At 33.9% G+C, this 12,349-nt stretch overlaps 1 protein-coding gene across 1 annotated transcript in view; it reads right to left on the bottom strand.

Annotated features, from left to right (window-relative positions):
- The window catches only part of LOC107462982 (uncharacterized), a 12,215-nt gene extending 9,787 nt beyond the window's left edge, over window positions 1-2,428 (bottom strand). The window contains exon 1 of the mRNA XM_052251594.1: window positions 2,141-2,428. Within this exon, the coding sequence (XP_052107554.1) occupies window positions 2,141-2,185 (45 nt within the window). The 5' untranslated portion in view covers window positions 2,186-2,428. The remainder of the gene's footprint in view (window positions 1-2,140) is intronic.
- Between the last annotated feature and the right edge of the window lie 9,921 nt (window positions 2,429-12,349).

A 12,349-nucleotide genomic window follows, 5' to 3' on the forward strand; every position in this document is an offset into this window, starting at 1 on the left:
ATCAGAACAGAATCTAAACCTATCTCTCAAGCAAATATCAGAACCAGATAGGATCATTTTTACATTAATGTATAAGAAGGTCAACATAGGATGTTAGATAGTAGATTTGCAATTGCTAACAACAACTGACAATAGGCAGGAAAGTGGAGGTTTTCCCCCTTCTTGTTAGATGACAGATAGGATAGAATTTAGTTAATTCAAGTTAAACAAGATAGCACTAAAAAGCTGATACCATTCATAAAACATTATTTGCTGTAAATCCCATTTATGTGTCTTCTTATGTGTTCTACTGTAAATCCAGATATGTGTTTTCTTGTTAATATGACAACTAAAACAATTGTTACAAAACAAATAAAAAGTTGCAAAGCCACTAGTAGTGGCCTCTTGGTCTTAGGGTTCTAGGTTCAAACCTCGAATAAATAAAATTGCAACTAGAAGTTCTATGGTCAAATAACTCCTGCCTTCATCTTTTTGTAAAAAGGTGCAGCCAATATTAAATTTATTATCATGTTATCTTGTAAGGATATGACGTGATGCCTAAATAAAACTTCAGCACTAGAAAAAATATAGTATTATGGAACTTCTAATATAGGGCAAAGTACTGTTTTAGTCCCCAACGTTTGCGGTGAATCCTATTTTGGTCCCTAACATTTTAGTCGTCCTATTTTTATTCCAAAACGTTTAAAATGGCATCAATGTTATCCCACCGTCAAATTCTTCACTAACAATTAACGGATTTGATGTACTGTTAATAATGTTTTTGTTAAAGCTATGTTTGCTCAACCCCCTTCTCCTACCTTCACCCTCTCAACAAGCCCAAATCTCATTCTCCTACTCCCTTCTTCCTCTCCCTTTTACACTATTAATTCTCCAAGAGGGGTTTGAGAAGGAAGAAGAAGGGAGTAGGAGAATGGGAGTTGGACTTGTTAAGAGGGTGAAGGTGGGAGAGAGGGGTTGAGCAAATGTAGTTTTAACAAAAGCATTATTAATAGTACATCAATTTCGTTAAGTGTTAGTGAAGGATTTAACGGTGGAATAACATTGATGTCATTTTAAACATTTTGGGATAAAAATAGGCCGATTAAAACGTTAGGTACCAAAATAGGATTCACCCCAGACGTTGGAGACCAAAACACTACTTTACCCTTTAATATAAATCGTGTTTTATTACTGAGAAAAAATATAGTATACCGAACTTTTAGTATATTGTAAATTTTGATTCATGATTAAAATTGATGAATTTATAAATGATTAACATGGTAGTTTATATAAAAGAGCAAAAAACACTTAATCTGATAAATGTAAATAGACAAAAATAGCTAAAGAAGAACACAATTAAATGTCAATACTATAAAAATTTGATATAAGACATGCAGTTTTTGAGAGAAGTTAGTTCTTAACTATGATTCAGGTTGTGCCAGTAAAAAATACCCAGCATTCTATATATATGAATTACCTTTTTTTTTTCTCTCAAATCTGGAACACTTTGCTCCCAAATTTTCAAGACAATGTTGATTGAGCATTTGAGTAAATTCCAATTTTAACACTTCACAGCAACTCCATCTCTTTTAGCATTGTGCAATTCCATTAATGGAATGTTAAATTGTTAGCTGCTTTTCTACTACTAGCTACGTCTAGTTAATTGACACCTAGCAACCCGTTCCACAAAACACTACATTTCTTGCATAAGCAATCCTAGATTACTCTCAAGTGAATCATTGTGAGATGCACTATCTCTATTTGACAGCCATAGCCAAAATAAGTAAGTCATAGTCGCGACAAAAGCTCATGCGAATTAAAAGAACCACAAATATCAAAACTCCAGCACAAATAAATGCATTCTCAGCAAATTTCAGAAATGGGTCCTGTTACAGGCTTACAGCAGAGAACGATTCAATTCAATTGGGGATGAAGAGAAATAACAAGTGCCAAAAAAAAGTTATTTAAGAAGTCCACAGAAAAAGCAAAACAGGACAAGTCCAACGGAATCTACAACGATAGCATCAGACTCCATGAAGAACCTCGAGCTCCCGCACCAATAAATTAGATAGAAACTTCAACTCCAAAAATAATCAAATAGCAAAACAAAACACATAGGACTAAGATTACATAGCTGAGGTGGAAGTTTCCAATTACTTGCCTGCATCGAATTGGCGTTAGCCTGTGATTTCTCTGGCGCGCCCATCTCAGCTCCTCAAATTCAAAAGCAGGGAAGGGGCATAACTCAACCTCGGGGGGCCTTGAGATTAGGGTTTTTGTGAAGAAGGAGAATGAGAGAGAAATTAATTACAGTGAAGGAATTAAGCTTCGCGGGATCAAAAGGAAACCCTAACCGCCATTGACGTAACAGCGTGAACTTTCTCCTCTTTTTCTCTCTCTCCTCTTTTTCTCTCTCTTCCCTTTTAATATTTTTTCTATGCAAAAATGTGACCCCGACCTTGGATTAAGCATAGAAAGAAGTAGAAAACTATTAACACTTTGTATTAAGGTGTGGAATGACAGTGATGCCCCTGGAGTTGTATCAAACTACGAACAGCCCATTGACTCAAGGCCCGCGCTGTTCCATGCGATTTCGCGGTTTGTTTTGTTTCGCCAATTTTCAATCCCAAAGTAAAATCAGTAAATGCCAAGCCGTTTAGGGTCTATCATACGATCCCCGCTAAAGTTCTAATCCCACAGCACAAAAAGATTTAAATCCGGATTAGTAATGGAAATATATTTATATTTTTTATATTTAATGTTATATTTAGTAAATAAAAGGATTGTTATGTGTTTATGTTTTTAGTTTCGTAAAATCAGAAATATTTTAAAAATTTTTAAAATAATAAAATATTATCCAAAAAATTCTTATCACAACAAAAATAATCTTAAAATACGCAAAAGACAACAAATATTCGGAAAAATTAACAAATTTGACAAAAACCATGTTTTTGTTAAAGAAAAACGTTTATATAATTAGCAAAGTATATGAAATGACAAACTGTGTTAACAATATAATTACATGACATTCTAAATTATTTTAAAATGTTATAAGTTGGATAAAATAAAATTTTTAAATCAAATAATTATTATCCGAGCTAGTAGACCTAACCATAATATTCGTAACTATCTTCCTCAATTTTTGGGAAAATTTTGTGAGAATTGTGATTAGTTATTTGATGTGTTTTTGTGACATTAAAAATTATATTATACCTAATTTTAAACGGTTTAATGCTAAGATAGCATTTACTATAGTGTTGGAACTAAAATTGGAAAATTTAAATTCAGTGTTATTTTAATAGTTAGAAATTAAAATTTAAATACAAAATTTCAATTACTTCAATATTTTTATAAAATTAAGGTAGAGAAATTTGAAATTTTAAAGATAGATATTGAAAAACTCTAACAAATAACTCCTTCTCAAAATACTTTAATTCTAAGTTTATCCTCGTTCAATTCTTTTACCACCACTTCTGCTTTATTGGCGCCACCAGAACCACCACCTCTCACCTCCTAACTCCATCCCATCTCTCGTCTCTACCATCAACAATAATACGAAAAATAATATCATAAATATATCTCAAAATTATAATTGAGGGAAAAAAGAAGAGAAGATAAGAAAATAGAGAAAGAATAGAGGAGACAATGGTGTAAAAAGAGGAGGTAAAGACGGTGGCGCTCCAAGGACGTGGGAATAAGCGGCACTGAAATCACAATCTCGAGAATTTTGGCGTGATTGAGAAGCGTTACAGCCACTGTCACACGCTTTGCTGAAGGGAATCGCCTTTTATGTCGACGTTCGTGAACTTGCCAACGACATGATTGAATGGAGGTAGTCTTCAATGCTCCGACGCAGTTCCAGAATAGGGTCAGTGAGAAAAGGGGAGAAAGGGTTCCTGAAAATTGAATTTAAGGGATTAGGATTTTATTTTAAAGTTGAAGTATAAATAAAGATATTTTAGTAACTTTAATAATTTCCATCTCTTATTTTTTTTTTAAAGAGGAGTGATAGGGCGCTAGCACTTTTGTTAAATTTTGGCAAATACTTAACCATCAAACGAAAATTGAATGATTCTACACCATTAGATACAATCTCACACCATTAAGAATATTATTGATGGTTAATTGATGGTTAAAAATCACAAAATCTACTAGCCTCCTAGACTTTCTTTATTTAAGAAAATAAACAGAATACACTAAGCATAATATTTAAATTTAATTTAGTCTCTGTCTTTTAATTTATATTTCTTAACCTCTGTCTTTCAATCTTAATTTCTCTGTCCAAAGGCAATCTATAAGTGATGGAGGTCCTAAATCATATTATTAAGTTTATATGCTTTCCGTAAATGTTGAAGGCTCCTTCTAGGAAATTCAAGGAGATGCAGTTTGATCATTTGAAGTTGCATTTTCTTATAGTTATTCATGGTCATGCTTTCTTTGAGACTATTCTCAACCTCACCTCTTTAATATTCAACTTCCAACAACAAATCTTTCATACTCTCGTACCTAATCATCACCTGTGGCTTCCCACCAAAAGTCATCACTTCGATTTCCAATCACATGAATTTCGAAACTAGTAAAAACCAAACAATGTGATTGCATTGGTTTATCGAAAATGACGGCATTTAAAGTCTTCTGATTGGCACCCAAATTATTCATTGCAAATGCCAAACGAACTTTGCAGCCAAAATTTTGATTTCTTCGAATCCTAAGAGTTTTCAACATCCGACATATGCAAAATCATTGTGTTTGCCTTCAATCCTCACCCAAAGCTTGTAGAACGAGATCATTATCTGATTTGATTTCTTGAACATGTGCTTATGCACAATCTTACACCACCCTGTCCACCCATTGGTTTCACCTTCAAATTAGGAATTTGGGAAAGATTGCTATGTATATCAGGGTAAGTTCTACTGGTTGTCTAGTTTAGATATTGAGAAGGGTAAAGGATTAAATTGGTCTCCTACATTTGGGGTGACTCCTATTTTAATCTCTAATGTTTAAAGTGTCTTATATATCCAAAATAGTTTTGATTAGTCTCAATCAAATCCTACCGTTAAGTTATAGTGAAATTGGTAACGACGTGTTTGACGTGGCCATTTGAAGGGGTAGGGGTTAATAGACGTGTAAGCGTTCCCACATTGAGACAGAACGAATACTCCAACACTGCCTCTTCTCGTGAAGCACGAAATGAAAAGACCTACAAACCCTACCGATCGTCATTCAAAAGTTACAATTCGAATGTAGATAGGTGACCTTGTCGTTCACTAATATTCAAGTTCCACCACAGCAGTTAGTTTGAAACCATTCATCTCCTGAAGAAGATTGTGTCAGGTATTCATTTATCAAATCTCCTCTACCCATTTGGTTTTCATCTTAATGCATGATGATAGGTGACGATACTGCGTGTGTGATTGTATTATTTTATAGTTCAATATTCGTTTTCTTATTTTATTTTTGAAGTTTTTATTTTTCCCTAGTGATTAAATGTATGCCTTTCTATTGTTGTTGATTAATATGAGAATTTTATTGAGTATGTTATGTTTGTCTGACAGGTTATTGAGATAATGAGTTATTTTAGTGTCAAGATACATCATAGAAAAAGTTTGGGTTTGACGGTGAACTTTTATACTATGTGGGGAGGTGGGGGTGAGACTTTTATAGTGGACTATTGTGATGAAGATAGGTGGGGTAGGTTCGAGGCTACTAAGATAGTAGTCAAACAAGGGTATTTGGCAGAGAACATCGATGCGATGTAGTATAAGTCTCCGAAATAAGAAATAGAGAAAGGAATTATGATGCTTCAAATAGACAAAGATGCAATAGAGATGGCCAAGATTGGATTGAGGGACAACATAATAGAGTTTTTTGTTGTTCACAAAGATGGTACTACTACTAGAAAAGCTTGTACCATTGAGAAAGTTTAAGATATAGATGGTGGTGAGGCTGGTGCACCCATTATGAAGACTGTTGGGTCTAGTCCAATTGTGGTGCATAAGGCCCAATCATCTATAGAGGCCAAGGTGGGTAAAAAGCCCAAAGTTTTTGAGATACTTTAAAAGAGTGTGGGGACATGTTATATGTTGAAGGAGGATTGTATATCTGCAGAGAGATCAGATTCTTCATATAATGATGAATTTGAGGATGATGACTATCAGCCAAAGAGTGATGATGGAAATAGTGATGACGGTGGAGTGAATTCATCTCTGAAGATAGTGCAATGGAAGTAGCTTTTGATAATATTGATAATAATTGGAATGGTGACGGAGTTTGTTTTATGTTGATATCACAACTATAAAGGATTCTCAAAAGATGAAAGAAAATGTTGCAGCTAAAAGAGTAGAAGTAGAATTCAGTGCCAGTTTTTCTAATGAAAAGGAGAAAGTGGTGGTTGCTGGACTAAGGGATGAAGATGGTAGATATGACAGTGAGGAATTATGGGATGTCTCTGTAAGCGATGATGAATGGGATCTCTTATTGAGGAAGTATCCTTTGCACAAACAGTTGAAGAATATGAAGGAGTATAAATGAGAGGTTGGCATAATGTACATGAACAGGAATGCTTTTAAGGAATGTGTAACTAGTTATGCTGTGCACAGTGATAGAGAATTATGGTTCTCAAAGTTTGATAGTCGTATGTGTAAGAAGGTATGCTAAGAATGATGCAAGTGGTTTGCATACTACCATAAGATGAAAAGGGAGGATACATGACAGTTGACCAGTTGTTATAAAAACACACATGTAGTAAGGACACCAAAATTGGAATCATGAGTTTCCAATGGCTTAGCAAGGCATATTGATGAAGAAGACTTGTGAGAACTCAAAGATCAAGTTGAGAACTTTTATGAAGAAAGCTCATAGTAAGTAGAATGTTAACTTCACAAAGTCCAAAGCCGCCAGAGTCAAACAGTTAGCATTAGATGAGATTAATGGTACTTATAGAGAGCAATATAGGAGAATATATGACTATGCTGTCGAGTTACTAAGGTCGAATCCAGATATCAATGTTCGTATACAAGTTCAAAGACCTCCTGAGTTTGAATTAAAGACACCAATACCTGGTAAGGATACAAGACCAACTTTTAAGAGGATATATATCTGCTTGGATACTTGCAAAAAGAGCTTCATGGTGTGTAGACCCATTATTGATCTTGATGGATACTTCATCAAGACTCCATATGGAGGTCAACTTTTAACAGCTATTAGATGGGACTTCAATGATCATATTTTGCCAATTATCTATGATGTTGTTGAAGTAGAACAGAAGACCCATGGACTTGGTTTTTATAGAATTTGTGTGATGATTTGGATGTTGATATAATCAGAAGGTGTACATTCATGAGCGATCAACAAAAGGTAACTCTCATTTAATCTGATTACTTGGATCTTGTTTATGTCATAGATATTTACTTCAAATTGTGATGTTGTTGACTTCTTCTATTTTTAAATTTTGTGTCCAAAGGATTGATTCCTACCTTTGATGAGTTGCTACCTGGCATAAATTATAGGTTTTGTGTCAGGTATTTATATAGCAATTTTATATAAAAGTACCTAGGTGTTCAGCTGAAATTGATGATGAAGAAAGCTACAAAGACAACATATGTCCAGGAGTGGGAAAGAAGAATGAAGAAGATTCAGATGGTTGATCAAGGAGCTTATAAGCATCTCATGGAGATTCCTGCTAAGCTTTGGAGCAAGTCCAGGTTTAGTTACTTACCCATATGTGATGCACTTGTAAACAATATGTGTGAATGTTTTAACTCTGTTATAGTAGAGGCTAGAGAGAAACCCATAGTGTTTATGTTAGAAGATATTAGGGTTTATCTTATGAATAGGTGGGATGATAATAGACAAAGTATACTAATATATGCTGGAGATATTTTGGAAAAAATAAACAAAAAAAATTAAAAGAGAGTTTGATAAGGGTGGGGAGCGGATGACCATCTATGTGGGTAGAGACAAGTATGAGGTGTCCAGCAGCCAGGGTAATAGAGACAAATTTGTTGTGGACTTAATGAACTATGAGTGCTCCTGTAGAAAGTTTCGGCTAACAGGTTATCCTTGTGAGCATGCTATGAGTTGCATTAGAAAAATGAGTTTAAATGTTAAGAGTTATGTGAACAACTATTATAAGAAAGAGACTGGTGCACGAAATTGCAATCACACTTTTGCAATCCGCACAACTAACCAGCAAGTGCACTGGGTCGTCCAAGTAATACCTTACGTGAGTAAGGGTCGAATCCCACGGAGATTGTTGGCTTGAAGCAAGCTATGGTTATCTTATTATTCTTAGTCAGGATATAATATCAATAATAATTTTTAGTTTTAATTATAAAAAGTAAAAGAGCATGAAATAAATACTTATTACGCAGTAATGGAGAATATGTTGGAATTTTGGAGATGCTTTGTCCTCTGAATTCCTGCAACATAATGCTTTCTCACTTTCATAAATGCAAGGCTCTTTCCATGGCAAGCTGTATGTAGGGCATCGCCGTTGTCAATGGCTACTTCCCATCCTCTCAGTGAAAATGGTCCAAATGCGCTGTCATAGCACGGCTAATCATCTGTCAGTTCTCGATCATGTCGGAATAAGATCCATTGATCATTTTGCGTCTGTCACTACGCCTAATACTCACGAGTTTTAAGCTCGTCACAGTCATCCAATACCGAAATCCTACTCGAAATACCACAGACAAAGTTTAGACTTTTCGGATTCTCAAGGATGCTGCCAATGGATTCTAGCTTATACCACGAAAATTCTGATTAAGGAATCTAAGAGATACTCATTCAATCTAATGTAGAACGGAGGTGGTTGTCAGGAACACATTCATGGATTGAGGAAGGTGATGAGTGTCACGGATCATCACCTTCTTCATAGCGAAGCGCGAATGAACATCTTAGATAGGAACAAGCGTGTTTGAATGGAAAACAGAAATCTTTGCATTAATTCATCGAGATGCTGCAGAGCTCCTCACCCCCAATAATGGAGTTTAGAGACTCATGCCGTCAAAAAGTACAAAGTTCAGATCTAAAAATGTCATGCGATACAAAATAAGTCTCTAAAAGTTGTTTAAATACTAAACTAGTAACCTAGATTTACAGAAAATGAGTAAAATAAGATGGATAATGCAGAAATCCACTTCTGGGACCCACTTGATGTATGCTGGGACTGAGATTTAAGCTTCTCATGTGCCTGGGCTGTTTCTGGAGTTGAACGCCAGGTTGTAACCTGTTTCTGGCATTGAACTCTAACTTGCAACCTGTTTCTGGCGCTGAACGCCATAATGCAACATGGAACTGGCGTTGAACGCCAGTTTACGTCATCTATCTTCGCACAAAGTATGGACTATTATATATTGCTAGAAAGCCCTGAATGTCTACTTTTCAACCCAATTGAGAGCGCGCCAATTGGACTTCTGTAGCTCCAAAAAATCCATTCCGAGTGCAGGGACGTCAGAATCCAACAGCATCAGCAGTCCTTTTTCAGCTTAAATCAGATTTTTGCTCCACCCCCTCAATTTCAGCCAAAAAATACCTGAAATTACAAAAAAATACACAAACTCATAGTAAAGTCCAGAAATATGATTTTTTCCTAAAAACTAATAAAAATCTACTAAAAAACTAACTAAAACATACTAAAATCTACATGAAATTACCCCCAAAAAGCGTATAAAATATCCGCTCATCAGAGACCTATATGCATTGCTATCAACATGTTATCTACCCTGTTAATGGATCAAATTTGTGGGAGCAAACTCAAAATGATGATGTGCTGCCACCAATCTTTAGGAAACCAATAGGGTGCCCTAAATTAAGCAGGAATAAGGGTGGTGATGAGCCATGAAATACTGGACTACTGTCGAAATTATCCAGGAAAAGACAACAACAAAAATATTTCTACTGTTTTATACTTGATCACAACTAAAGAACTTGCCCTAGAAAATATAAGGTGGAGACCTTGGCAAAAAAGGTAAAAATTGCACGGATCTCGTCTAATTGTAAGAATTATAATTAACTGTATAGATTGAAACTAGTTGAAACTAATATTGGATTAATATCAATTTGTTGATATCTCTGCTTTTTGTTATTAGTTGTAGCATAATGCGGTTCAACCATCCAAGAAGAGTGTTGGCACAACTAGGACTAGAAACCCCATCAAGATAATAGCAAAGCCAACAACAAAAACAACAACAAAAACTCAGCCAAAGAGAAAGAGCAATGCAAAGCTGTAGGGACTCAACAATCACAAATCTCTTCCAAGAGAGCTAAATGCACCAGCAGCAACAATCAATCCCAGCCATCTACAATAACAATTAATAGTCTATCAAAAAAGACCTTGAAGTACATGGCCAAAACATCACCCAAGGCATGGAAAACATTGGGATGAATTTAAAGTATTGTAATGAAAATAGCAATGACCAAGGACTTTTGGACTTGTGATACTTTAGAGAAGCTACGTTAAGACTTCTATTTTGATAGTTATCTTTTGTGTTGTTATTTTTCTGGTTATGTTAAGATACTTTAAGACTTATTTTGATATTGTAATGCTTTAGAGAAGCTACTTTAGGACTTTTTCAGTATCAATGACTAAAACTTATTTTCAAGAGTATAATTATGTGAACTGTTTCTTTAAGCATTTTAGCCTTCTACTTATTGGTTGTCAAATTGATTTAAAATGTTACAATGCCCAAAAATGTATGTTCATAGATTAAAAAACTCATATTTTTTTATTTCATTTAATAGTTGACAATGTTTACAGCACGTACCTTTACACATTCATATCAAATTAGGGACAAATTTAGCAAAATAGATAAACATATATAATATCACCCTAAACCACAATTCTAAATCTTGCAGTAATTCAAATGTATGTCAAACTCATATGCCTTGCATAACTAAATCGATCATATAGCAACAACCCAGCTGTTATCCATCTAAGAACTCTAGGAGCAAGTGCCAATGCAAATTATCTTTCAACTTTCTGCAAGTTTTCCTTCAACACACTTGCTTTTTTCCCCAGATTTTTAATTTGTGGGTCTTGCCCTTCAGCCTCTGCCCAAGTAAAATACTCACATTCTTCTCCGATTTGTTATTAGAAGATAAAAAAGAATACATCAAACAGTTAAAAAGTTCTATACACTAACAACTAACGATGAATTCGAAAGAAGAGATTGCAAATAGGACACTTACATGATAGTTGACGCATTCCCAAAATATTCTTCTAGGGTTCTCCACTATAGAGGATGTTTGCAACACTAGTATCTCCTCACAAAAACACGTCCTCCTTCTCCCACGAGTTTTGCTACTGCTATGCAAACCTTGAGAAAACGATGGAGGAGTCATTCTCAGAAGACGATGATCAACAATATGGTGGTTTAGGATTTACTTGTTGACCCTAATTTATTTTTCTTTTTTTTTATCTTGTTTTCAACTATTTTGCATATAAATAGGACACTTTAAACGTTAGGGATTAAAATAGGATTCACTCCAAACATAAGAGACCAATTTAGTATTTTACCATATTGAGAAATTACTGTTTGTATTACTTTGATGAATTTAATTTAGATATACTGTAAAACCGTTTTATATATGCATCTAATCACATAACATCATATTAGCAAAACTAATTATCTTTTATATTAATCATGTGAATAGTCATCCAAAAAAATGATTATGATTGCAAAATTGTGTAAAACGTTTTATACTATTAATGCATCAAAATAAACTCTACTTTGATTTGGAAATTTTATTTTTCTAATTTCTAACATTTCAAAATAATTCATAGTATTATGTAATAAATTATTAACACAGTTTGCTATGTCATTTACACTGTTAGTTACATATAAGCATTTTTTGTTAACAAAAATTTGATTAATTGACATTTGATCATTTTGTCAAATTCATTAAATTTTTTAGGATTCTTTTGTCTTTTTTGTATTTTGTATTTTTTTTTTATCGGTGTCATCATTTTTTTAAATACCATTTTCACTGAAGAGGACGAAGAGAAAGATGAGGTTGTAGAAGAAGTGAGTGGAGATGAAAAGGCCAAAAAAAGAGAGAATAAAAAAGAGAGAAAAGTCCATGTGGTGAGTCATCTCAACTTTTCTATTAGCCAACTCAACATTTTCATTAATAAAAACAACTTCATTGGATGTTTAGTTATTTTTATCAAAATTAAGAATTTTTTTAAAGATTAATTTAGCTTCCATGCTTTTTAAAATTGTTTTGCGAATACTAAAATCTTTTGAATATTGTTTTGATAGGTTAGTCTTTAATAAAAAAATCTAATACAATTTTATATTATTATATATTTTTTACTTTTTTAGTACATTTATTTTTGTTGAAAATATTAAAAATAATTTTATTAGTA

The sequence above is a fragment of the Arachis duranensis genome, chromosome 1 (genome assembly GCF_000817695.3).
Source record: "Arachis duranensis cultivar V14167 chromosome 1, aradu.V14167.gnm2.J7QH, whole genome shotgun sequence".
NCBI classification, from domain to species: Eukaryota; Viridiplantae; Streptophyta; class Magnoliopsida; order Fabales; family Fabaceae; genus Arachis; species Arachis duranensis.